Genomic DNA, 25,671 nt, shown 5'->3' with positions numbered 1-25,671 from the left:
GCAAGACAGGATCGGAGGAGCATAAGTTGGGAGCATAGGCTGTCAGGGAAGGATGTCATTGAAATGTGTAACTTTTTCAAGGAACAGATACGACGTGTCCTTGATATGTATGTACCTGTCAGGCAGGAAAGAGATGGTCGTGTGAGGGAACCTTGGTTGATGAGGGAGGTTGAATGTCTTGTAAAGAGAAAGGAGGCGGCTTACATAAGGTTGAGGAAACAAGGTTCAGACAGAGCATTGGAGGGATACAGGATAGCCAGAAGGGACCTGAAGAAAGGGATTAGGAGAGCTAAGAGAGGGCATGAAAAATCTTTGGCGGGTAGGATCAAGGATAACGCCAAGGCATTTTATGCATATGTGGGAAACAGGAGAATGACGAGAACGAGGGTAGGTCCGATCAAGGACAGTAGTGGGAGACTGTGTATTGAGTCGGAAGAGATAGGAGAGGTCTTGAATGAGTACTTTTCTTCAGTATTTACAAATGAGAGGGACCGTATTGTTGAAGAAGAGAGTGTGAAACGGACTGGTAAGCTAGAAGAGATACTTGTTAGGAAGGAAGATGTGTTGGGCATTTTGAAAAACTTGAGGATAGACAAGTCCCCCAGGCCTGACTGGATATATCCTAGGATTATGTGGGAAGCAAGAGAGGAAATTGCAGAGCCCTTGGCAATGATCTTTTCGTCTTCACTGTCAACGGGGGTGGTACCAGGGGACTGGAGAGTGGCGAATGTTGTGCCCCTGTTCAAAAAAGGGTATAGGAATAACCCCGGGAATTACAGGCCAGTTAGTCTTACTTCGGTGGTAGGCAAAGTAATGGAAAGGGTACTGAGGGATAGGATTTATGAGTATCTGGAAAGATACTGCTTGATTAGGGACAGCCAGCATGGATTTGTGAGGGGTAGGTTTTGCCTTACAAGTCTTATTGAATTCTTTGAGGAGGTGACCAAGCATGTGGATGAGGGTAGAGCAGTGGATGTAGTGTACATGGATTTTAGTAAGGCATTTGATAAGGTTCCCCATGGTAGGCTCATGCGGAAAGTCAGGAGGCATGGGATAGAGGGAAATTTGGCCAGTTGGATAGCAAACTGGCTAACCGGTCGAAGTCAGAGAGTGGTGGTAGATGGTAAATATTCAGCCTGGAGCCCAGTTACAAGTGGAGTTCCGCAGGGATCAGTTCTGGGTCCTCTGCTGTTTGTAATTTTTATTAATGACTTGGAAGAGGGAGTCGAAGGGTGGGTCAGTAAATTTGCAGATGATACGAAGATTGGTGGAGTTGTGGATAGTGAGGAGGGCTGTTGTCGGCTGCAAAGGGACTTAGATATGATGCAGAGCTGGGCTGAGGAGTGGCAGATGGAGTTCAACCCTGTCAAGTGTGAGGTTGTCCATTTTGGAAGGACAAATAAGAATGCAGAATACAGGGTTAACGGTAGGGTTCTTAGTAAGGTGGAGGAGCAGAGGGATCTTGGGGTCTATGTTCATAGATCTTTGAAAGTTGCCACTCAGGTGGATAGAGCTTGTAAGAAGGCCGCTGGTGTATTAGCAGAGGGATTGAGTTCAAGAGTCGTGAACTGATGTTACAGCTGTACAGGATCTTGGTTAAGCCACATTTGGAGTACTGTGTGCAGTTCTGGTCGCCTCACTTTAGGAAAGATGTGGAAGCTTTGGAGAGGGTGCAGAGGAGATTTACCAGGATGTTGCCTGGAATGGAGAATAGGTCGTACGAGAATAGGTTGAGTGTGCTAGGCCTTTTCTCATTGGAACGGTGAAGGATGCGGGGTGACTTGATAAAGGTTTATAAGATGATCAGAGGAATAGATAGAGCAGACAGTCAGAAACTCCCCCCCCCCCCCCTCGAGTACAACAGAGTGTTACAAGGGGACATAAATTTAAGAAGAGTGGAAGGTATGGGGGGATGTTAGGGATAGGATCTTTACCCAGAGAATGGTGGGGGCATGGGATGCGCTGCCTGTGGGAGTGGCAGAGTCAGAATCATTGGTGACCTTTAATCGGCAATTGGATAGGTACATGGATAGGTGCTTAAGCTAGGACAAATGTTCGGCACAACATCGTGGGCCGAAGGACCTGTTGTGTGCTGTATTGTTCTATGTTCTATGTTGCAATTGTATTAGCCTCCACCATTTCCATACATGTACCACCCTCTGTATGAAAACGTTGTCCCTTAGTTCTCTTTTATATCTCTTCCCCCTCACCCTAAACCTATGTCCTCTAGTTCTGGACTCCCCCACCCCAGGGAAAAGACTTTGCCTATTTATCCAATGCATACCCCTCACAATTTTGTAAACCTCTATAAGGTCACCCCTCACCCTCCGATGCTCCAGGGAAAACAGCCCTTGCCTATTCAACCCTCCCTATAGCTCAAATCCTCCAACCCTGGCAACATCCTTATAAATCTTTTCTGAACACTTTCAAGTTTCACATTGCGTGCAATATCCCAACAGTGGCCTAACCAATGTCCTGTACAGCCACAACATGACCTCCCAACTCCTGTACTGAATATTCTGACCAATAAAGAAATGCATACCAAACGCCTTCTTCACTATCCTATCTATCTGTGACTCCACTTTCAAGGAGCTATGAACCTGCACTCCAAGGTCTCTTTGTTCAGCAACACTCCCTAGGACCTTACCATTAAGTGTATAAGTCCTGCTAAGATTTGCTTTCCCTAAATGCAGCACCTTGCAATTAACTGAATTAAACTCCATCTGCCACTTCTCAGCCCATTGGCCCATCTGGTCAAGATCCTGTTGTAATGTGAGATAACCTTCTTCACTGTCCATTACACCTCCAATTTTGGTGTCATCAGCAAATTTACTAACTAACTATCCTCTTATGCTCACATCCAAATCATTTATATAAATGATGAAAAATAGTGGACGCAGCACCGATCCTTGTGGCACTCATGAAGGGCATGGAAACGGTAAATAGACAAGGTCTTTTCCCTGGGGTGGGGGAGTCCAGAATTAGAGGGCATATGTTTAGGGTGAGAGGGGAAAGATCTAAAAGAGACCTAAGGGGCAGCTTTTTCACGTAGAGGGTGGTATATATATGGAATGAGCTGCCAGAGGAAGTGGAGGAGGTTAGTACAATTGGAACATTTAAAAGGCATCTGGATGGGTATATGATAGGAAGGATTTAGAGGGATATGGGCCAATGGTTGGCAAATGGGACTAGATTTATTTAGGCTATCTGGTCGGCAAGGACGGGTTGAATCGAAGTGTCTGTTTCATCTCTATGACTCTAAATGGACAATTTCTCAGGATTTGTCTTCCAGTTAAGTTAGCATTGCCATATTTAATCAAGAACTTTGAAAGATTGCAATCCCTCTGTGAGATTTTTCTACTTTGCATCGGCTAAAAACATAAAAGAAATATTCTGCCTTAAAAATAAATTGTGAATTGTGCACCACCTGGCTACTTATCGAAAAGACTAAATGCTGTATTATTGCATTTGAATTGGCAAATGTTATTTTCGCTGCTCTTCTCTGATGTGTGTATATATGGAATAACATTGCTTTTTGATTTTCAGCACCTTGTGCATACATGGAAATCATATTTATTTACATGAAAACTGAAGAGGCAAACACAGATAGTGCTACTGATACAGAAACAATCTCGTTACCTCCCTGTGCTTGAATTTCAATGAATGTAGCAATGCTCACCCAGACTTTATTTGGTACATGACTGCTGGTTGCTATGGAAACTGAGAGAATGATTAACTGTAAAATCATCTGGGAATGCAAAACAGCAGAAATGGTTTCAGTTGTGAGTTTTAGGTCACAATAATGTGAAATGACAAATGATCATCATCCTTTTTATGTTATGCTAAAATAAAACAATGATTATGTGGTGTTATTAAGGGAGCCTGTCTTTTCAAAGCAACTGAAGTAAAAGAAAAAGAGTGAGCTACATTAGTGTTTAAAATATAATGATATCCTCAAAAAAAAGCGATATTTTCTTTGGTCACAACTGGTAGTAAAATTGGTCACTGGCGATAATGTACAACTCCGACTGAATAAACAACCCAACCACATCTCCTGCATTCAGCCCAAACCATGGGCTTCAACTCACATCAGTCTCTCATTTATCTCGCAAATCTCCCCATTTCCTCTGTGAGTTCATCCACCTTGTGATCCCTTAATCTTACCTCCATCCAAGACGAGGGGTGGAATTGCCATGCTAAATTGCCCATCGTGCCCAGGGGTATGCAGCTTTGGTGGATTAGTCATCAGAAATGTAGGGTTATGGTGAGGGGGGGCTGGGTCTGGGTGGTATGCTTTTCAGAGGGTCAGTGTGGACTCAATGGGCCAAATGGCCTGCTCCCACACTGTAAGGATTCTGTGATTCTAGACTGCCAAACATCCTGGCTCCCATATTATTTATCATCACTAACAGTTCTCCATCAAGAAAAAAAAATACTCAGCCCCTCCAACATTGTAAACTACGGACCATCTCAACCTCCTGTTCCTCTCCAAAGTCCTTAAATTTATTATTACCATTCAAATCATGCTCAGCCTGTGGAAACATTATCATTTGAAATCCTCCACCTAAGACATAACTCTTTTTTTTGGAAGTTACTCACTTGTGAGATGTGAATGTCACTGGCTGAACCAGCATTTATTGCTCATCCCTAGTTGCCCTTGAGAAGGTGGCAGTGATCAGCCATTTTGCACCGTTGCAGTCCACCTGCTGTGAGTTGACCCACAGTGCCATTCAGGTCAGAATTCCATGATTTTGACCCAGCGACATTGAAGCAACAATGATATATTTCCAAGTCAGGATGGTGAGTGCCTTGGATGGGAACTTGATGGTGGGTGCTGTTCTCGTGTAGCTGCTGCCATTGTCCTTCTAGATGGAAGTGGTTGTGGGGTTTGGAAGGTGCTGTTTGAGTATCTTTGGTGAATTTCTGCAGTGTATCTTGTAGATAGTACACAATGCTGCTACTTAGCACTGGTGGTGGAGGGAGTGGATGCTTGTGAATGTGGTGCCAGTCAAGTGGATTGCTTTGTCCTTGGTGATGCCAATTCCACAACCACCTGATGAAGGAACAGCACTCCAAAAGCTAGTGCTTCCAAATAAACCTGTTGGACTATAACCTGGTGTTGTGCGATTTTTAAACTTTGTACACCCCAGTCCAACACCAGCATCTCCAAACCAAGCTTTTTTAGTGTTGTTGGAGCTGCACTCACCCAGGTAAGAGGAGAGCATTCCATCACACTCCTATCGGTGCTCTGCCGATGGTAGACAGGCTTTGGGGAATCAGGCAGTGAGTTATTTGACACAATCTTGGCTATCTGTGTCCTGATCCATACTAAATTGCATTCACATTTATGCTTGCTGACACACTGATTTCCAGATAAACAATGCCTCCTTTTTAAATTATCTTACCCATGATTTTAAATTTAAGTCTGCTTCTACACATCTCTATCTCCTGCAGTTCACGCTGGGCATCTGTGATCCAACGAGTTTAATCTCTCGCCCAGTGAACATGAACTCAGATGGTTACAGATGGCGCTCAATGGCAGTATGCCTTGGAAAAGCAGGAACAGGCTCCTTTTGGCACATCCTGGGTACATGCACGGAGGTCTCCTAATGCAGACTCCAAGATAATCAGAGCGATGGCCAAATTGTTTGGAGCAAAAGGCATTTGAAATTATTAGTCCTTCAGAAGTGAGCCTTCCTCATTTCAAAGATGCAATGCATTCCCTGAATAATTATCACCCTCATTACAGGATGCAAGAGGAACTTGATAGACACCAATGGCACACTTGCTGAAGTTGTGGATTCCCGTCACAGCCCAGAGACATGAGCACTGAATGGAAGCCAGTCACTTCTTGCAGTACTCGGACAGTATGGCGCTGTAACCGATATTGTATTTTGGGTGAGTCTTTAAATCAAGGCCCTGTCAGTTTTCTCACAAACGGAAAGACTCTCCTCAGCCCCTGAAAAAGAATATGCTCACATGGAGCCTGACTTGGGACAACATACGAGCTTGGGTTGCTAAGTAGCAAGCAGCATCTGGACTGTGCAAGTGCCAGACAATGAACATCTTCCCATGATATTCAACAGCACTAGCATCAATGAATCATCCACAATCAACAGACTGAATTGTCACCAGGGCCAGAAACCGAAATGGGCATCGCATATACTGTGGTTACAAGGACAGAGAAAAGGACACAAGTCAATTCATCTTCAAAGGAGCTCAGGTGGCCCTTTGTCTCTGGATCAGTCTCCAAATCAGCATTATGGTATTGTGCCTTTTCCCAATAACCCTGCACTTTAATGCTCGCTTCAATGATTTGACTGAAGTCTTCAGAGTGATGGAACATTCTCCATTTTCATGAATAAAGACAGATCTCACAACAATCAAGAAGTTGAACACTTTTCAGGGCAAGGTCAGCATTCCATCCACCAACTTAGAAATTCACTCACTCCATCACCAACACACAGTGATAGCTGGAAACACCGTTTACAGGACAAACAGTGATAACTTCTTTAAGGCTTCGATTGCACCTTTCAAATCCCCAATCTCTCAAACATAGAAGGGCAAGTGCAGCACATACGTGGGATCATAATATCTGCAAGTTGTCCTCTGAACATGAATTGTTCTGTCATAAAGCTGCATCACTGCTCCTTCACAGTCATCAAGTCAAAATCCCGGTCCTCTTTTTTTTTAACCAAACAGTAGTGTGAATGTAATATACACCACACGGACAGTAACATACATCAAGAAGATAGTTCATAAGGCCAATCAGCCAATGAGTAATAAATGCTGGTCTTGTGGTCAACACCCGTCCTACACAGGAACAAAATAAACAAATTGAAAACAACGGTGTTCACCTCGATGTCTGTTTGGGACAGGTGGAAAGGATGGGAATAATCAAGAAAATGACACCTCCTGCAGAATAGAATTGCATCATGGTAGCAGTGAAATATCCTCAGTAGCTGTGAGAATGCATTGATACAAAGGATCTAAATAAAACTCCAAAGAGATCTCTCTGTCCCAGGTCAACCATGCAAGGAATCCTGCTGCAACTTCCAAAAGTAAAATCTTCGCTAATCTAGATGTAAGGAAGTGCATATATTTTTAGTATGGAAAGGGGGATATTTGGGATAGAAATGCAACATTGTACTCAAATGCACAGCAACTTCCTCAGGAGGCTAAGGAAATTTGGCAATTTCACAAGGTACTTATCAATTTTTATAGATGCACCACAGAAAGCATTCAATCCGGATGCATCTCAGTGTGGTTTAGCAACTGCTCTGCCAAAGACCACAAGAAACTACAGGGTCGTGAACACGGCCCAGAGCAAACCCAGCCTTTGATCCATCAACTTCATCTATACTTTCCGCTGCCTCAGGACAGCAACCAACATAATCAAAGACCCTTTCCACCCCAGTTATATTCTTGGTTAGAGACAAAAAAAAACTGCAGATGCTGGAATCTGAAGTACACAAACAGGAGCCTGGAAGAACACAGCAAGCCAGGCAGCATTAGGAGGTGAGGTCAACATTTTGGGTATTAATCCTTCTTCAGAACTGGATGTGGGGGAAAGGGGAGCTACAGATAAAGGGGGTGGGGTGTAGCAGAATAGTGAGGTAGTGATAGGTAGACACAGGTAGTGGGTACAACCTAGTTGGTCGATGGGAGGGATAAATCTGCTTGGTAGCTGGAAAGGAAAAAGTCTATAAACCTTGTCTTCTGCCTGGGCAGCCTGGAGATCTTAAGACTGAGTTCTCCATTTTCAAATAATCTTCCCACCCAGCCCCGGCTCCCTTTCCAGCCCCGCCTTTTCCCTCCCATTGAGCTTCCTTTGACCTCCCAAATGGATTCATCTATCCCATCGACCAACCAGGCCACACCCAATACCTGTGCTCACCTATCACTGCCTCGCCATTCTGCTCCTCTCCTCACCCCCTTATCTGTAGCTCCTCCTACTGACGCATCTAGTCCTGAAGAAGGGTTAATACCCAAAAAAGTTGACTTCTCCATCTCCTGATACTGACTGGCTTCCTGTGTTCTTCCAGCCCCCTGTTTGTCTACCAGTTATACTCTCTTCCATCCTGTTGCATTGGGCAGAAGATATAAAAGTTTGTATGTTTGTGCGATCAGGTTCAAGACCAGCTTCTTCCCCACTGTTATCAGACTTCTGAATGGATCTTTAACTTTTAAATTTAATGTTGATCTCATTCTTCAGCCATAACATTCGTTCTGTTCTATTACCCAAATGCACTTTGTATGGCATGATCTGCCTGTATGGCACACTAAACAAAACTTTTCACTGTACCTAGGTACATGTGACAAAAACGGGCCCTGAAGGAATATCGGAAGAGTAGGACAAGTCATAAACTAGGAATCAAGCAGGCTAAAAGGGGTCATGAAATAGCTTTAGTGAGCAGAATTAAGGAGAATCCCAAAGCCTTTCATTCTTATATAAGTAGTAAATGGGTAACTAGAGAAAGGATTGGTCCACTAAAGGCTGTGTGTCAAACCTGAGAAAATGGGTGAGATTCTGAATGATTACTTTGCATCAGTGTTCACTGAGGAGAGGAACATGATGAATCTTGAGATTAGAGATAGAAGCTGGATTACCCTGGATTACGTTACCATAAGTAGGGAAGATGTGTTGGGTAGACTATTGGTTATGGAGTTGGACAAATCCCCAGGACCGGCTGCGATCTATCTTAAGTTACTGAGGGAGGGAAGAGACGAAATAGCTGGGGCCCTGGCAGATATCTTTGTAGCATCCTTAAACACAAGTGAGGTGCTGGAGGACTGGAGGGTTGCTCATGTTGTCCCCCTGTACAAGAAGGGTAGTAAGGATATTCCAGGTAACTACAGACCAGTGAGCCTGACATTGGTGGAGGGAAAGTTGCAGGAATATGGGGTACAGTTCTGGTTGCCACACTTTCAAAACTATGTGGATGCTTTGGAGAGGGTGCAGAGAAGGTTTACGAGGATGTTGCCTGGTATGGAAGGAGTTAGCTATGAAGAGAGGTTGAGTAGGTTAGGATTGTTTTCATTAGAAAAAAGGAGATTGAGGGGGGAACCTGATTGAGGTCTACAAAATCATGAAGAGCATAGACAGAGTGGATAGAGATAAGCTTTTTCCTGGTGAAGGATTCAATAACAAGAGGTCACGCTTTCAAGGTGAGAAGTGAAAAGCTTAAGGGGGATACACGTGGTAAGTACTTTATACAGAGGGTGGTAGCTGCCTGGAATGCGTTGCCAGCAGAGGTAGTAGAGGCAGGCACAGTAGATTCATTTAAGGTGTGTCTAGACAGATGCATGAGGAGGTGGGGGAGCAGAGGGACACCGAGGCTTAGGAATTGACCAACAGGTTTAGACAGTGGATTTGGATTAGCTCAGGCACGGAGGGCCAAAGGGCCTGTTCCTGGGCTGTAAATTTTCTTTGTTTTTTGTTCTAATAATAAATCAAATCAAATGAAATGAATGTTGCCTAGCTTGCTGTAGTCATGTGATCTTTAACAGGAGGCACTCATTTCAGGCATCTATCCTATATCTAGTTCAATAAAGGCACAATACAAGAAAGACTCTGAAGGAATTCATAATAGCATCCAAGCCACTGCGTATCACACAAGCAAGACCGGATCACATTGTTCTGTATGGGACTTTGCTATATACAAACTGAACTTCTTACATGAGAACAGAACTCACTCTTCATTAAACACAAACTGCTTTGTGATATCCTGAGCTTATGAAAAACAAAGTATGTCTAAAGTCTCAAAATGCCAACATCAGACACAAATAATAAAAGAAAATCATTCCAGTGGAAATGAATCCGTAAACAAAGATTGCAAAACTAACAAATACACAGAGGTGCTTCAGCTGATCAAGTCTGGAACTCCCTTATGTCAATACTTGTGTTGTGGGTAGAACCTCACCAAAAGACTTAAGATTTGCTATGAAAGATTTTCTCATTGCAATTACATGTAAAAACGAAACTAAAATTTTTGGTCTTCAAATACTCCATTGGAAAGTCAAGGGCTTTGCAAAGCAGACATAAATTCAACAGGGCCTCAAAACTCAATCTACTGATAGTTGCTCAATGGATCATAGGACATTGTTTTGGTCAGCAGATGCATGACACATTTAAGACGTGCTATATTTCAGAACCACAACTCAAAAGTCACAAACCTTTTGATATCAATTGATAATATTTTTGATCTGCTTACACATGTAATTTCAATAAACAGGCAGATGTGAACAGCTTAAAAATTAAGGGTTAATTAATTATTCTGAAATCAAGATATCTGTACCTCTTTAAACAGTTTAGGAAGTGCTGCTAATGCTTTTTCTTCTTCAAGGTATTGTACCCAGGACCAAGTCTTTTTCTTTCCAGTAAGTGGCACAGCTGACATGAAAAAGAATATACTAAGTAAGTATTGAGGATTAGGGTATGTAAATAAATATTGTTTGACACTACAAGAATCAGATTCTATCGATGCATGCACACATTTCACTTGGTACCTGCCTGAATCAACAATGGCCCTTGATATTTTCGAGTTGGTCTTCAACAAACTGCCAACATTTTGAGGCCTTCATCTCGTGAGTTTTCCCAAAGACATAGGAACATGTCAAGAATCCATTCAGTGGATCACTTTTCTCACCAAAACAGCTGGTGTTTGGTCAATATATCATTATAATATGCCAGCCAGTATATGATATGTAAAGAAATGAAATTTGCCATGCAACCTTATTTCTGTAATTTATAGCATTGCAACACTAAACCCAAGGGATAGCAAGGGTCATGCCTTTCAGTGCTGTTATGGATTGTGAGGACATACTGATTGTTAAAACCTGTGGAACTAACATCCAGGCCAACAACCGGGCTGGGAAGGGGGTGTTAAGAAAAGTAATATTATAACATTAGCTTGAAGGACAAAGACCATCTGCCATTATTTATTCTCACCCATCTACAAAGACTTGCCCCACAGGAGACTGCAAGGAGCTTGGTAATAATCAAGACTGGGGCCTAATATAAAGCTAGAATCATGAATACATTTTTCCAGTCACCAGAAATCCAACCAAGCCAAAAGGACACCAAACTGAAAAATCGCCAAAAAAAGTCTTTTGCTTTTTGCAATAATTTCATAGGTTTGTTGTCATGAATTAATGAAAGAGCAGCATCTCATTTGGAAATATAATGACCATATGCTTAAGCAAAAAAGGCACCTGGATGACTCTGCTACCCTGCCACACACACCCATCAGCTTCTACCCCTGGTTTAGAACTAACATCTTGTATCCTACTTGGCCAACAGAAATTTAACTTTCGTAAAAGGTGCCAAGCTTCTCCATTCAACCAACTTCATCAGTAACCAGTAAACAAAAGCTGTATTATCCTGCTTTGATAACCTTAAATTGAATCAGTGTCCTTAATCCATTTTCTGACCATAAATTCAAGTGAATAACTTAAAAATCTCTGTCAACTTATTTCCTTTTCTCCTTTTCAATTACGGTGTTGGCTAGCTCAGTTGACTGGACAATGGTGTGCAGTGCAGAGTGACACCAACACTGTGGGCTCAATTTCCACAATGGCTGAGGTTACAATGAAGGACTGCCATTCTCAATCTTCCCCTTTGCCTGAGGCATAGTGACCTTCCGATTAAACCACCACCAGTTGTCTCTCTCTCGCTCATGAGACAGCAGACCTGTGTCTAGTAAGACAATGGTGACTTTATGTTTTTATATCAGCTCAATAAGTTTTCTTCATAATCTATGTAATTTTAAAAATTAGCCTCATAATATTTTATTGGAGTCCCTCCCAACATTTTGTTACTGTGACACAGATGACAGAATCAAACCCAATACTCCATGGAATCTCAACAAAGTCAGATAAACGTTAACACTGTCTTCTTTGACACCCCAGTTACACAAGGACAGGCGACAGCCTCATGGTATTATCACTACAATATTAATCCAGAGACCTGGGTAATGTCCTGGGCAGGAAGTGAGGACTGCAGATGCTGGAGATCAGAATCGAAAAGTGTGGTGTTGGAAAAGCACAGCGAATCAGGCAGCGTCCGAGGAGCACAAGAGTCAACATTTCGAGCATGAGCTCTGATGAAGAGCTTATGCTCAAAATGTTGACTCTCCTGCCCCTCAGATGCTGCCTTATCGGCTGTGCTTTCCCAGCACACACTTTTCGATTAATGTCCTGTGTATCCAAGTTCAAATCCCGCCGTGGCAGATAATGGAATTTGAATTGAATAAAAATCTGTGTTAGAGTTTAATGATGATTATGAAATTATTGTCCATTGTTAGGGAATCCCATTAGATTCACCTATGTCCTTTAAGGGGAGGAAATCTGCCATTCTTATCTGGTTATAACCTACATGTGACTCCAAGCCCGGAGAAATGAGGTTGACACTCAATTGTTGATTGGGCAATAAATACTGTCCTGACCAGCAACATCCACATTCCTGGTTTGCTTTCTGGATTACCAGCTAATAATATTTAATGTTAATGATCCATCTATCAAATCCTCATATCTTTCTGCTTTTATTTACTGCATATTACTATTTAACATGTACTTTACACTCTGTCCTTGACTGACTCATTTCAAAACATTACAATTAACTATGGTGAATTTCATCTGACACCTTCTGAACCTATACTGGATTGTTTGAAGCAAATTAGTAAAGACTCAAACATTCCTCTCACATTGTGGCAGTGTAATTTAAGGCTTCATGTCTTGATGCTTTTTTTGTGCTTAGAGTTAACCAATCCATTGCAATGTTATTCTATCCATTGCAAGACATGATTAAGTTTTCACCTTTATCACTTAGGTTGTAATTTGGCCAAACCTCCCACCTTTTGCAGAATTCAAGTAAGTTTTCATCCAATTTATTTATTTGATTTCAGATGGTTCCACAAATGCAAACAGATTAAATAAGCAAAAATGGATTGATCCCAAATATTGCAAAGCCGTTCCATGCAAAAAAATTGAAATTCTGATCACCAAGCCTGAGGGCTGCAGAACATTCCTTCCATCTAATATTTTATACAGCAAAAAAAAAACCATTAGGACCACCTACCAGTGTTCCTATCTTTGAATGTAACTTTCATACATATGCCCCAGAGGTATTATGAAGATGTTACGTTTGTAATGTTTTGGGACTCTCACATTAATTTGTGGTAAAATTGAGAAATGAACTTGGTTATTTGACCTATTGTGTGACTGAACTTGACCCAAGCTTAGGTGGCTTGGTTGATAAAGACTAAAGACTGACTTGGGGCAGGGTAATAGTTTGCATTAGTGAGAACAAGGTGCACATGTTCTTACCTGCAGACAATAGGGAGTACATTTGCAATGACTATGGATATACAGTTAGTTTTCAAGCGTTTTAAAAAGTTGTGAACAATATCAGGCTTTACAATTGGTTACACTTTAAACTATGAATGTACCATGCAATTGCGAGTTGAGGGAACAGATCATTAGAATTTCTATCTGGATACAAAGGCATATATATAATTCATGCTCCCACGTGGATGAGCTTTAAGAAAGAAATAGGAACAGGAAACTGTGGAGATATTGGGTAAAATTCTAAAAAAAAATTGAAATTGCATCTTGTGGTTCTTCAAGTCAATAGAAATTCTACTAATTTATAAGGATTATTTAAGTCTCTACAAGGATTATCGCAGATGTCACATGCAAATCTGACTGAAGTGTGTATTAAATACTTGGGCAGGAAAACAATAATAAAGCGTGTTTCAAATAAAAAAGTTGAGTACCCTGTTTTGTGAACTTGGAATCTGGGTCAAAACGGCGACTGTTTTTGAAGTTACTGTGGTTAGTCAGCACTGCAGACATCTTTATCTTCATTTTTCCATCATCTTGCACTTCCTCCTGCAGCACAATCAAGTTAAAAATGTTCCACTCATGAGAAGTAGCTCAAAAGAAAGCATCAAGCTGTATTTTGAAAAGTTCAACTTGACACTTTGTTGGATAACATGACGTGGCATACCTTCAGTTTCTATAACAGCATAAAATAACCCCTTCTCCAGTCAATCAAATATTAACAACACCCTGGGTACACCAGATGCAACAGCAATTTGCTCAGAGTAATGTATTTTTGATACCACATAATAATGTAGTTTTTTCCAAATTAGAATGACCCACCAGAGGATTAGATTTTAATATTACAGTTCCACCAATCATTTTAATATGCTAAGATTACATTTTCCTACCTAATGCTAATGCTGTATGAAATAAATTATGTGTAGACATTGTAACATTAAGCACAAAGCCTTTCAAAATAATATAACTCAAATAAATGGGGAAAATGTGGTCAATTTGAAGTCTGTCAATTCTCCAACAAAGCTCTCAGACATTTTATCTGCATAATTCTCATCATAGTTCACAGCAACCATTTGGATCAGTAAATATTACGTTTCACCAGAAAACATCCATTACAAGCACCCAGACTAATGTCAGACAAATGTGACAATAAAGTTGAGTTTTTCAAAGAGCTGTTTGCATTATACAGTTTTATCACCTGTGTAAATCTGTTTTTGTTCATTCAAGTATTCCTTCTTTGGCAGTCCTTGGTTTTAATTATAATGCATAATACTTTAGATTAGATTAGATTAGATTACTTACAGTGTGGAAACAGGCCCTTCGGCCCAACAAGTCCACACCGCCCCGCCGAAGCGCACCCACCCATATCCCTACATTTACCCCTTACCTAACACTATGGGCAATTTAGCATGGCCAATTCACCTGACTTGCACATCTTTGGACTGTGGGAGGAAACCGGAGCACCCAGAGGAAACCCACGCAGACACGGGGAGAACATGCAAACTCCACACAGTCAGTCGCCTGAGGTGGGAATTGAACCCAGGTCTCTGGCGCTGTGAGGCAGCAGTGCTAACCACTGTGCCACCGTGCCACCCACAAACCATTCCATTCTTCAAGTGTATACACTGAAATTATCGATCTCTTAAGCATCACAAAATTTCATACAATAACCAAATACAAAATGTTTCTTTTCATATGTAGAGCAACAGTCAAAAACTTTGGATGTCAAAAAAAAGAGCATCTTTGTTCCTCTTATGCATTAACTTCTTGTTATGTTTTAATGCAACTTTTGATACAGGGGTCTCTCGCTCCCTTTCCCGACATTGTGAAGATGCTGCACCATTGCTTACATCTTATATGAGGCTTAGCCTAAATTGGTATTGCTGTAACTAAGGTTAGTGAAGAGATTACTGATGAGCAATCAGCTATAGCTATTCACAGGACAGAAAAAATAAGTCTGCCTTTGGCCAAGGAACCATATGATCAGCACCTCAGAGGTCTAGCATCCAGAGAAAAAAATACCAACAAACCATCTAAATGATACTCTCAATGAGTCATCCAGACTTGATAGATAATGACTCAGATGTAGAATACACTGCAAATGCAGGTGGTGGACATGTCAGCAGTGCATCAGAGCTTCAATATGAACTTCATAAGAGAAGTCTCAGTCAGGGTGGTGTTGAGAGTTTTCATGTAGCTAGGCCTCTCCACTGCTCCCCTCCACTCATCTCCCTCTGCCTCTATAAAACAGGAACTTTTTATAATCTAAGATTATGAAGCACACAAGCAAGCTGTGATAGTTTAGAAAACCCTCAAACCTATACTGAAGTGTTTCACAATGGAACTACTAAAGGAGTAATAAAAACAAAATGACACTAAATTGTTTTCCAGATGCAACAACAGTGGAAACATTTACTCCGTTTGTTTCAAAGGAATGCTGTAATTAATACCTTGAGCCAACGAAAAATGCACTCTTCACCAACAGGAATATATTTTCAAACCAAAGCACTAATCAGTTCCTAGTTCTCCTGAGAACATTCCGATTAATTGCACACTCTAGTTGTTGGAAAACAAACTGAAAAAAATGCCTAAGGATTCGAAATAACTGGTCAGGAAACTTGGAGAAAATGGTTCTCTGTAGTGAGAGGATACAGAAACGTCTGCGCAACGTAGGTTTCTCTTCTTACTTGACTTGACCATTGCTTCATAATAACTCTACTGAGTTTGTGCAGTTGACCTGTGAATGATGCTTTCACTGCAGATATCAATCACAGATGGAAAAGGTGATATTAGTTCCAGTCAAGAAGTATACTCTGCACCATCTGGCTAAGCAGGAGATCTTATGTTCTGTTTCACCTCATTACTCAGTTGCCAGGTGCAGCGAAGAAATTGGACTGGGAAAGATTATTACATCAGACCTCTACACCCACTGCCCTGCTATCTTTGGAAACCTGAAAATGATTGGGAATGTGCCTACTTCTGCAGTAGGCACAAATCCACTACTAGGATGCACGAGAGAAAGTGCTTCTGGCCCCACTGTAACTTTTGCATGAAGGGGCTTGAATCAAAAGGGTTCTGTGACTACTGGGCTGGGGTAGGACCCAATGTATAAGACAAATTTTATGCAGGTGTAAATCAATTACCACATCCTGCCAACATCAAATGTGTCACAAAAACTTGGGGTGCAAAGTAAAAACTTGAGGCTTGATGAAATATTGCTTCCTTAAAAAGTGCCACCGCATAATAAAATAAATATCTACAGTTATCACAAACCATGTGGCCATCTTCAAAATCTTCATCAGAATCTTCCTTTACGTTCACACTCACTTTCCTGTTTCGCTTTTTGATGCATTTCAGAATTGTTCCAGCATTTTGCTTGATTGGTACAAGGTCCACAATGGGCTGTCTGTTGAAGCATATTGTATTGAAATATGACTTACATATGACAAGTTCTAAAAAAATCACATAGAAGTATATCACTAAGATTACAATTATTTAATATTGTCATCTTTGATCAGTTTAACCATTTTTATGCTAACCTTTCTTTTAGTAAGGACGCCATGGAAAGCATAACTTAACAAGCTACAGAAATATTAGGCAGACTGCTCTCTATTCCAAAGTTGTCAAATGCTGCAGTAAAATTTGAGATGCAATATTTCCAAATTTGTCTTTTTTTCCTTCAAAATGTCACATTCACAAGTTTGTATAATGCTTGGTGTGTTATTAAGAGTGCAAAATAAAAACTGAATCAAAATAACAAGCTGCTTTCTTGAACTGCTGCAGTCATTGGAGTGTATGGACACCTACAGTGCTGTTCGGAAGGAAGTTCCAGATTTTCATCCAGAGACACTGAAGGAACAATCATGTAGCTCCAAGTCATGATGGTGGGTGCCTTTGATGGGAACATGCATGTGGCGATAGTCCTATGAATTTGCTACCTTTGACCTGAATTTGCAAGGTACTATTGGAGGGGTGTTGGTGAATTACTTCACTACGTCTTGTAGATGATATACACACATGATCACTGTGCGGCAGTGGTTAAGGGAATTAATGTTAAAGGTGGTGCATTGGCACTGAGCATCTCAACTATTGTTGGACCCTATTGTACCCATCCAGGTCTAGGGTGAATATTCCATCACACTCCTGACTTGTACTTTGCAGAGATGGACAGGCACTGAGGAGACAGAAGATGAGTTACTCACTATAGATCTCCCAGCTTCTGACCTGCTGTTGTAGCCATAGTATTTATAGCACTGGTGCAGTTCAGTTTCTGCAGTGTGGGAAGCTCAGGATGCTAAGAGTGAGGGATTCAGCAATGGTAAAATACTCTCTTGTTAAGGATAGCCATTGTCTGGTATTTGTGTAGCATATGTGAATTAAAGACCAGAATTGAACAAGGCCACAGGAAAAAAAGTGGGAATAGGACAAGGAACATTAAAAAGACAAGCCTTAAGGCTTTATACCTGAATGCATGGAGCATTCAAAATAAAGTGGATGAATTAATCACACAAATGGATGTAAATGGTATAATACTGTTGGCATAACAGAAACGTGAGTGCAAGGTGACTGGGGATGTGAATAAAGCCTGCAGGGTATTCAGTACTTAGGAAGGACAGACAAAAAGAAAAAGGTGATGGAGTTGCATTACTGGTTAAAGAGGATATAAACACAATATTAAGGAAAAAAAGTGTTAGCACAAACAATATAGTATCTGGAATTGAGAAATTCTAAGGGACAAAAAAATATTAGCAGTGTTGTATGGTGACCACCTAAACTGGAGTGATGTTGGAATGGCATTAAACTGGAAATCAGAGAGGGATGTGGTGAATGAACATTTGTAATTATGGGTGTCTTTAATCAGCATATAGATTGAGTGAATCAAATTAGTCACAATACCATAGAAGATTAAAAATCACATGACACCAGGTTATAGTCCAACAGGTTTAATTGGAAGCACTAGCTTTTGGAGCGCCGCTCCTTCATCAGGTGGTTGTGGAGTACACCAAATTGTAAGACACAGAATTTACAGCAAAAGTTTACAGTGTGCTCTAACTGAAATTATACATTTAACAATACCTTAATTGTTTGTTAAGTCTCTCATCTGTTAGAATGACCATGTTAGTTTCACTTCTTTCATATGTAAATCGCAAAACTTTTTTTAAAAAAGTTACATTCTCAGGTTAACTTTAACAATTGGTGTCAGCCAGCTAATATGTTGAAGGTGTAGGCCCCCTGTGTGCTGTTGTCTGTAACAATGTTTGGACGGATTCTAATCTAAAAAATAAATTAATAGAGTCTTACATGGATTCATGCAAGTTTTGAGTGAAGTACAACGTAACTCTGCAAGTACGAATTCACCCCACAAACATGTGTGTGCGTGTGTGTATCTGAGGTGAGGGAAGGTGGTTGTGAGTGAGAGTGTATATGTGTGTGTATGTGAGCGTAAAGGGGTCTAAGTCTGTGAGAGGGTGCATGTGTGAGTGTGTGTGTCTGTAGGCGTGTCCACGTGTGTGTGTGTGTGTGTGTGTGTGTGTGTGTGTGTGTGTGTGTGTCTGTCTGTCTGTCTTGGTAGGGGGTTGTGTGTATCTGTGAGAGAGATTGTATGTGTGTGTGTGTAAAGGGGTCTACGTCTGTGAGAGGGTGCATGTGCGAGTGTGCGCTTGTAGGGGTGTGTGTCGGTGTCTGCGTGCGTGTCTATGTATAGGTGTGTCTGCGTGTATGTGTGTGTATAGGAGTGCGCGCGCGTGTGTGTGTATGTAGTGCAATGGTGATCATCTGTAATGTGACATGAACCCAAGTCTCGACTGAGGCCCTCCCTATGGGTTCCGAACTTAGCTATCAGCCTCTGCTCAGCCACTTTTCACTGCTGCCTGTCCCAACGTCCGCCTTGGAGGATGGTCACCCTAAGGTCCGAGGTCGAATGTCCTGGACCACTGAAGTGTTCTCCAACTGGGAGGGAACACTCCCGTCTGTTGATTGTTGTGCGGTGCCCATTCATCCGTTGCTGTAGCCTCTGCTTGGTTTCACCAATGTACCATGCCTCAGGGCATCTTTGCCTGCAGCGTATGAGATAGACAACGTTGGCTGACTCACAGGAGTACCCCCCACGTACATGGTGGAAGGTGTCCGCACGCATAATGGTGGTATCTATGTCTTGCAGCACCTACTGTGACAGGGCTGCATTGAGTTGTCCTGAGAGCCGGGCAGTTTGCTACGAACAATGATCTGTTTGAGGTTTGGTGGTTGTTTAAAGGCGATCAGTGGAGGTGTGGGGAAGGTCTTGGCAAGGTGTTCATCCTCATTGATAATGTGTTGCAGGCTGCGAAGAACATGACGTAGTTTTCCGGCTCCTGGGAAGTACTGGACAACGAAGGGTATCCTGTCGGCTGCAGTTCGTGTCTATCTCCAGGAGTTCATGTCACACTACAGGTGACCACCATTGCACTATACACATACATTCCTACTTGTGCGCGTGCGTGTGTGTACACGCATGCACCTATACACAGGCACGCTCACAGACACTTACACACACCCACTCAGACTTAGACCTCTTTACACTCAGACACACACATATACACTCTCTCTCACAGTCACTCACAATCCCCCCCCCACTCCAGACACACACACAAACACACATGCACACAGACAGATATACGTTTGTGAGGTGAATTTGTACTTGCAGAGTTACATTGTACTTTGCTCAAAAATTGCATGAATCCATGTAAGACTCTGTTAACTCAATTTTTTGATTAGAATCCATCTAAACATTATGGCACAGACAACAGCACACAGGGGGCTAACACCTTCAACATGTTATCTGGCTGACTCCAATTGTTAAAGTTAACCTGAGAAGATAACTTTTTTAAAAAAGTTTTGCGATTTACATATGAAAGAAGTGAAACAAACATGGTCATTCTAACAGATGAGAGACTTAACAAACAATCAAGGTATTTTTCAATGTATAATATCAGTTACATCACACTGTAAACTTTTGCTAGAAATTCTGTGTCTTACAACTGGGTGTACTCCATAACCACCTGATGAAGGAGCGGCGCTCCAAAAGCTAGTGTGCTTCCAATTAAACCTGTTGGACTATAACCTGGTGTCATGTGATTTTTAATTTTGTACACCCCAGTCCAACACCGGCATCTCCAAACTACCATAGAAGAGGAATTCTTAGGCGATACCAGATGGCTTTTTGGATCAACACATTGAGGAATGAATTGGATAACGGGCCATCTTAGACGGAGTACTGTGCAATCAGAAAGGAATAAAATGGTATTGTCATTGTGAGTGATCCCTTGAAGATGAATGATCATTATATGATAGATGTCGCTGATTCTGAGACCTGGGTCCTGGTAAACTGCAATGGCATGAGGCATGAGTTGGCGATGATGAACTGGGAAAGGTGGCTAATAGGAAAGACAGTGAATAGGCAATGGCAAACATTCAAAGAGTGAATGAGTGAACCACAAAAATTGTTTATGCTTTTATGGTGCAAGTAAAAGATGTGGGGGAGTGACATTGCTAATCAGGAATAGGATCACAGCTGAAGAAAGGGAGGCCGTCATGGAGGATTTGTCTACTGAGTCAGTATGGCTGGACTGGAACAGGAAAGGAGCAGTCATTTTATTGGGAGTTTTCTACAGAACCCCCATTAGCAACAGTGACACAGAGGAGCACATTGGGAGGCAATTTTGGAAAGGTGCAGAAGTAACAGGGTTGATGGCATGGGTGACTTGAATTTCCCGAATACTGATCAGAACCTCCTTAGTTCAAGTAGTTTGGAGAGAACAGTTTTTGTCAGGTGCGTCCAGAAAGGATTGCTGACTCAATACAGGTCCGACGAGAGGGGAGGCCATTTTGGATTTTTGTGAAGAACAACAGGATGGCCAGAGTGAGGGTAGGGCCAATCAGGGATAGTGGAGGGAACTTGTGCCTGGAGTCACAGGAGGTAGGAGAGGTCCTTAATGAATACATTGCTTCAGCATTCACTACTGAGAGGGGACCTTGACGTTCGTGAGGACAGCATGAAACAGGCTGATATGCTCAAACAGGTTGATGTTAACGAGGAGGATGTGCTGAAAATTTTGAAAAACATAAGGATACATCAGTCCCATGGGCCAAATGGGATACACCCAAGATTACTACAGGAAGCGAGGGAAAAGGTTGCTGTGCCTTTGGCAATGATCTTTGCATCCTCACTGTCCACTGGAATAGTGCCAGGTGATTGGAGAGTGGCAAATGTTATTCTCTTGTTCAAGAAAGGAAATAGGGATAACAGACCAGTCAGTCTTACATCTGTAGTGGGCAATTTATTGGAGAGGATTCTGATAGACAGGAATTATGATTACTTGGAAAACCATAGTTGGATTAGAGATAGTCAGATGGCTTTGTGAGGAGCAGGTCATGCCTTACAAGCCTTATTGAATTCTTTGGCCATTTGGCAAAACACATGGACGAAGGTAGAGCAGTGGATGTGGTGTATTGGGATTTAGCAAGGCGTTTGATAAGTTTCCCCATGGTAGGCTCATACAGAAAGTAAGGAGGCATGGGATACTGGGAAATCTGGCTGTCTGGATATAGAGTTGGCTGGCCCATAGAAGACAGAGGGTGGTAGCTGATGAAAGTATTCAGCCTGGAGCTCGGTGACCAGTGGTGTTCCACAGGGATCTGTTCTGGGACCTCTGCTCTTTGTGATTTTTATAAATGACTCGGATGAACAAGTAGAAGGGTCGGTTAGTAGATTTGCCAATGACACAAAGGTTGGTTGAGTTGTGGATAGTGTGATGGGCTGTTGTAGGTTGCAACGGGACATCGACAGGATGCAGAACTGGGCTGAGAAGTGGCAGATGGAGGTCAACCTGGAAAAGTGTGAAGTGATTCATTTTGGAAGGTGGAATTTAAATATTGAATACAGGGTTAAAAGCAGGATTCTTGGCAGTGTGGAGGACAGAGAGATCTTGGGATCCATGTCCACAGATCCCTCAAAGTTGCCACCCAGGTTGATTGGGTTGTTAAGACGACATATGGCATGTTGGCTTTCATTAGCAGAGGGATTGAGTTTAAGAGCAGCGAGGTTATGCTGCAGCTGTATAAAGCTCTGGTGAGACCACAGTTGGAATATTATATTCAGTTCTGGTCACCTCATTACAGGAAGGATGTGGAAGCCTTAGAGAGGATGCAGAGGAGATTTACCAGGATGTTGCCTGGACTGGAGGACATATCTGATAAAGAAAGGTTAAGGGAACTAGGGCTTTTTTCATTGGAGCAAAGAAAAGTGAGAAGTAGATAGAGGTGTACACGATAGTGAGAGGCATAGATAGAGTGAATAGTCAGAGACTTTTTCCCATGGCAGAAATGGCTATCACGAGGGGACATAATTTTAAGATGATTGGAGGAAGATTTAGGGGAGGTGCCAGAGGTCGGTTCTTTACACAGAGAGTGGTGGTTGCATGGAATGCACTACCAGTGGTAGTGGTAGAGTCAGATACATTAGGAACACTTAAGTGACTCTTGGATGGGCACATGGATGGTAGTAAAATGAAAGGTGTGTAGGTTAGTTTGATCTTAGAGTAGGATAAAAAGTCAGCACAACATTGAGGGCCAAAGGGCCTATACTATTCTATGTTTTATGTAAGTGTGCAAAGTGAACAGTGGCCAAACCATGGCTTACCAGGGAAGCTAGAGAAAGTATTAGATTCAAAGAAGAGGCAAAACAAATTGGCAAGATAAATGAATAGACCTGAAGATTGGGAACAGTTTAAAATTACATACTTCTTGAAGAGTTGCATCACAGGTAGACAGGGTGATTAAGAAGGTGTTTAGCACAGTTGCCTTCATTGCTCAGACCTTTGAGTACACAAGTTGGGACATCATGTTGTGATTGCACAAGATGTTGGTGAGGCCACTTCTGGAGTACTGTGTACAGTTCTGGTCGCCCTGCCATAGGAATGGGATTATTAAATTGGAGAGGGTTCAGAAAAGATTTACAGGAACATTGCCAGGACTGGACGAGCTTTGAGTTATAAGGAGTGTTGGATAGGCTGGGTCTTCATTCACTGGAGTGTAGGAGGTTGAGGGGTGACCTTATAGCGGTTTATAAAATCATGACAGGCATTGATAAGGTCAATAGTAAAAGTCTTTTTGCCAGGGTAGGGAAGTTCAAAACTAGAGGGCGTATTTTTAAGGTGAGAGCAGAAGGAACTTAAAGGGACCGGAGGGACACCTTTTTACCATGGTTGGTGGTTTGTATATGGAATTAACTGCCAGAGGAAGTGGTGGGTGTAGGATAGGTACACGAATAGGAAAGGTTTAGAGGGATATGGGGCAAACATAGGCAAATGGGACTAGTTTAGTTTCTGAAACTTGGTCAGCATGGATGAGTTGGACCGAAGGGCCTGTTTCTGTCCTGCTTTATTCTCTGACCCTAAGATCTAATCTGCAATATCTTGACCTGGTAGTAATTACTCTGATCAACAAAGGGTGTAATGCTCTGCAACAGGAATTAGTGAATGCCCTGCCCTAACACCCAGTCCTCATTTTTCAAGGAAAAGGAGTAATCCTCACTCTACCAGGCAGCTGGGCCTGCGCACACTCAGCAGATACTAGCCCAGCTCCCTTTCTGAATACTCCAGAAATCCTTGGGATTGGAAATCGAAATTTGGAGGTACCTGATGAAGGTAGGACTATTGTACAATAAGTCAATGCAAACATATGTGGATATTAAAAACAATGGAGAAGAATGACAGATTTCAAGGTTACTCTCACTGTCTATGAAACTTGAAAGTTTATCTTTAATTAGTCACCCAGCACCTCGATTTAGAAGTTTTCATCTTGAAATTTAATTCTGATCACACCCTCTTTGTCCCTCTTTATTTCTACAACCTTCACCAAATCTACAAACCACCCCATCTCCACTCGCAAGTTCCTTATCTCAAACTCTCTTCCGGTTAAAACATCACAATTCACAGCCAGAATGCAAAAAAAAAGGAGATGTGCCTTAAAGAAAACACATCCTGGAAGTAGAGATGGGTAGGTTCTTACTAAGCTGAAATGTATGTTCATGTGAAGTATTCAAGAAGAGATTAATAATTGAGAGAAATATTTGGAGTCTTTAAGCTAACACAGGGTTGGGTTGGATATCACATCTGAAATATTGCACATTGAATAGTACAACAGAATGTCAATAAGATTATCTGCTCATGCCCCCCAAGTTTAGAGGAGGCAAAAATAGAAATTTCTGGAACCGCTCAGCAGGTCTGGCAGCATCTGTGAAGAGAAATTGGAGTTAATATTTCAAGTCGAGTGACCCTTCCTCAGAACTCACAGGAATCTCCCATCAGTTCTGAGGAAAGGTAATTGACCCAAAACGTTAACTCCAATTTCTCCCCATAAATGTTGCCAGACCTGCTGAGCTTTTCCAGAAATTTCTATTTTTGTCTCTGATGTACAGCATCCACAGTTCTTTTGGGTTTTTATTAGTCTAGATGAGGATTTGAAGGACAAAATCTTTATACTCAAGTGACAGCATCATTTTACAACTGAGTCTCGCAAAATGGCAGTAAAGGGGAGTCAAAATTGCATTCTTTCCTAAGAAAGAGATGAACTGATGAAATATTAAAGAGTTTTATCCCACCTTATCCCATTCCCAACCTTCCAACTCAGTACTGTCCTCCTAACCTGTTATCGTCCTTCCCATCTATCCACTCCACCCTCCTCTCCTACCTCTCACCTTCCCCCCCCCCCAGCCCCATTTATCTCTCAGCCCCCTAGCCCACAAGCCTCATTCCTGATGAAGGGCTTGTGCCCGAAACGTTGGTTCTCCTGCTCCTCGGATGCTGCCTCACTCTCTCCTATTAAATAGTTAGTCGAACATTAGTTCTGAGCAGATAAGAAGAAATCTATATTTGTAACGAAGGAAGCGGGCTTTTAGGAATGAAAGAGTCCATCCCAGATGGCGATATTTGTTGTTTGCCAATATCAACAGCAGTAGGATTTGACAGTAAACTTAAACAGGCGAGTGTGAGGACTGCAGATGCTGGAGATTAGAGTCAAGATTAGAGTGGAATGGACAGCAGGTCAGGCAGTGTCTGAGGAACAGGAAAATCTATCAGGAATTCCTGATGAAGGGCTCTTGCCCGAAATGTTGATTTTCCGGTTCCTTGGATGCTGCCTGACCTGCTGTCTATTTCCAGCACCACTCTAATCTTGAGTGAATTTAAACAGTAGGTCACCAAGAGCCAGATTCTCAACTGTAAAGCAAGAACAGAAGTGGCTCAGCAGTGGAACTCCACCTGCAATGTGTTTCCTTGCAGGATAATCCTTGAT

General features: G+C 41.9%; 1 protein-coding gene across 3 annotated transcripts in view; it reads right to left on the bottom strand.

Annotated features, from left to right (window-relative positions):
- The window catches only part of LOC140477418 (lethal(3)malignant brain tumor-like protein 4), a 293,436-nt gene that overhangs the window by 208,021 nt on the left and 59,744 nt on the right, over positions 1–25,671 (bottom strand). For all 3 annotated transcript variants that reach the window (XR_011960721.1, XM_072571276.1, XM_072571275.1), the window contains exons 6-8: positions 16,615–16,747; positions 13,776–13,890; positions 10,299–10,393 (exon numbers count right to left, since the gene is read on the bottom strand). Coding sequence is in view for 2 of the 3 variants with exons in the window: in XM_072571276.1 (XP_072427377.1) it covers positions 10,299–10,393; positions 13,776–13,890; positions 16,615–16,747 (343 nt within the window). In the remaining variant the exon portion in view is untranslated. The remainder of the gene's footprint in view (positions 1–10,298; positions 10,394–13,775; positions 13,891–16,614; positions 16,748–25,671) is intronic.

The sequence above is a fragment of the Chiloscyllium punctatum genome, chromosome 5 (genome assembly GCF_047496795.1).
Source record: "Chiloscyllium punctatum isolate Juve2018m chromosome 5, sChiPun1.3, whole genome shotgun sequence".
Taxonomy (NCBI): Eukaryota; Metazoa; Chordata; class Chondrichthyes; order Orectolobiformes; family Hemiscylliidae; genus Chiloscyllium; species Chiloscyllium punctatum.
Note: the sequence above shows the minus strand (reverse complement) of the source record. Positions and strands in the feature narration are given on the sequence as shown.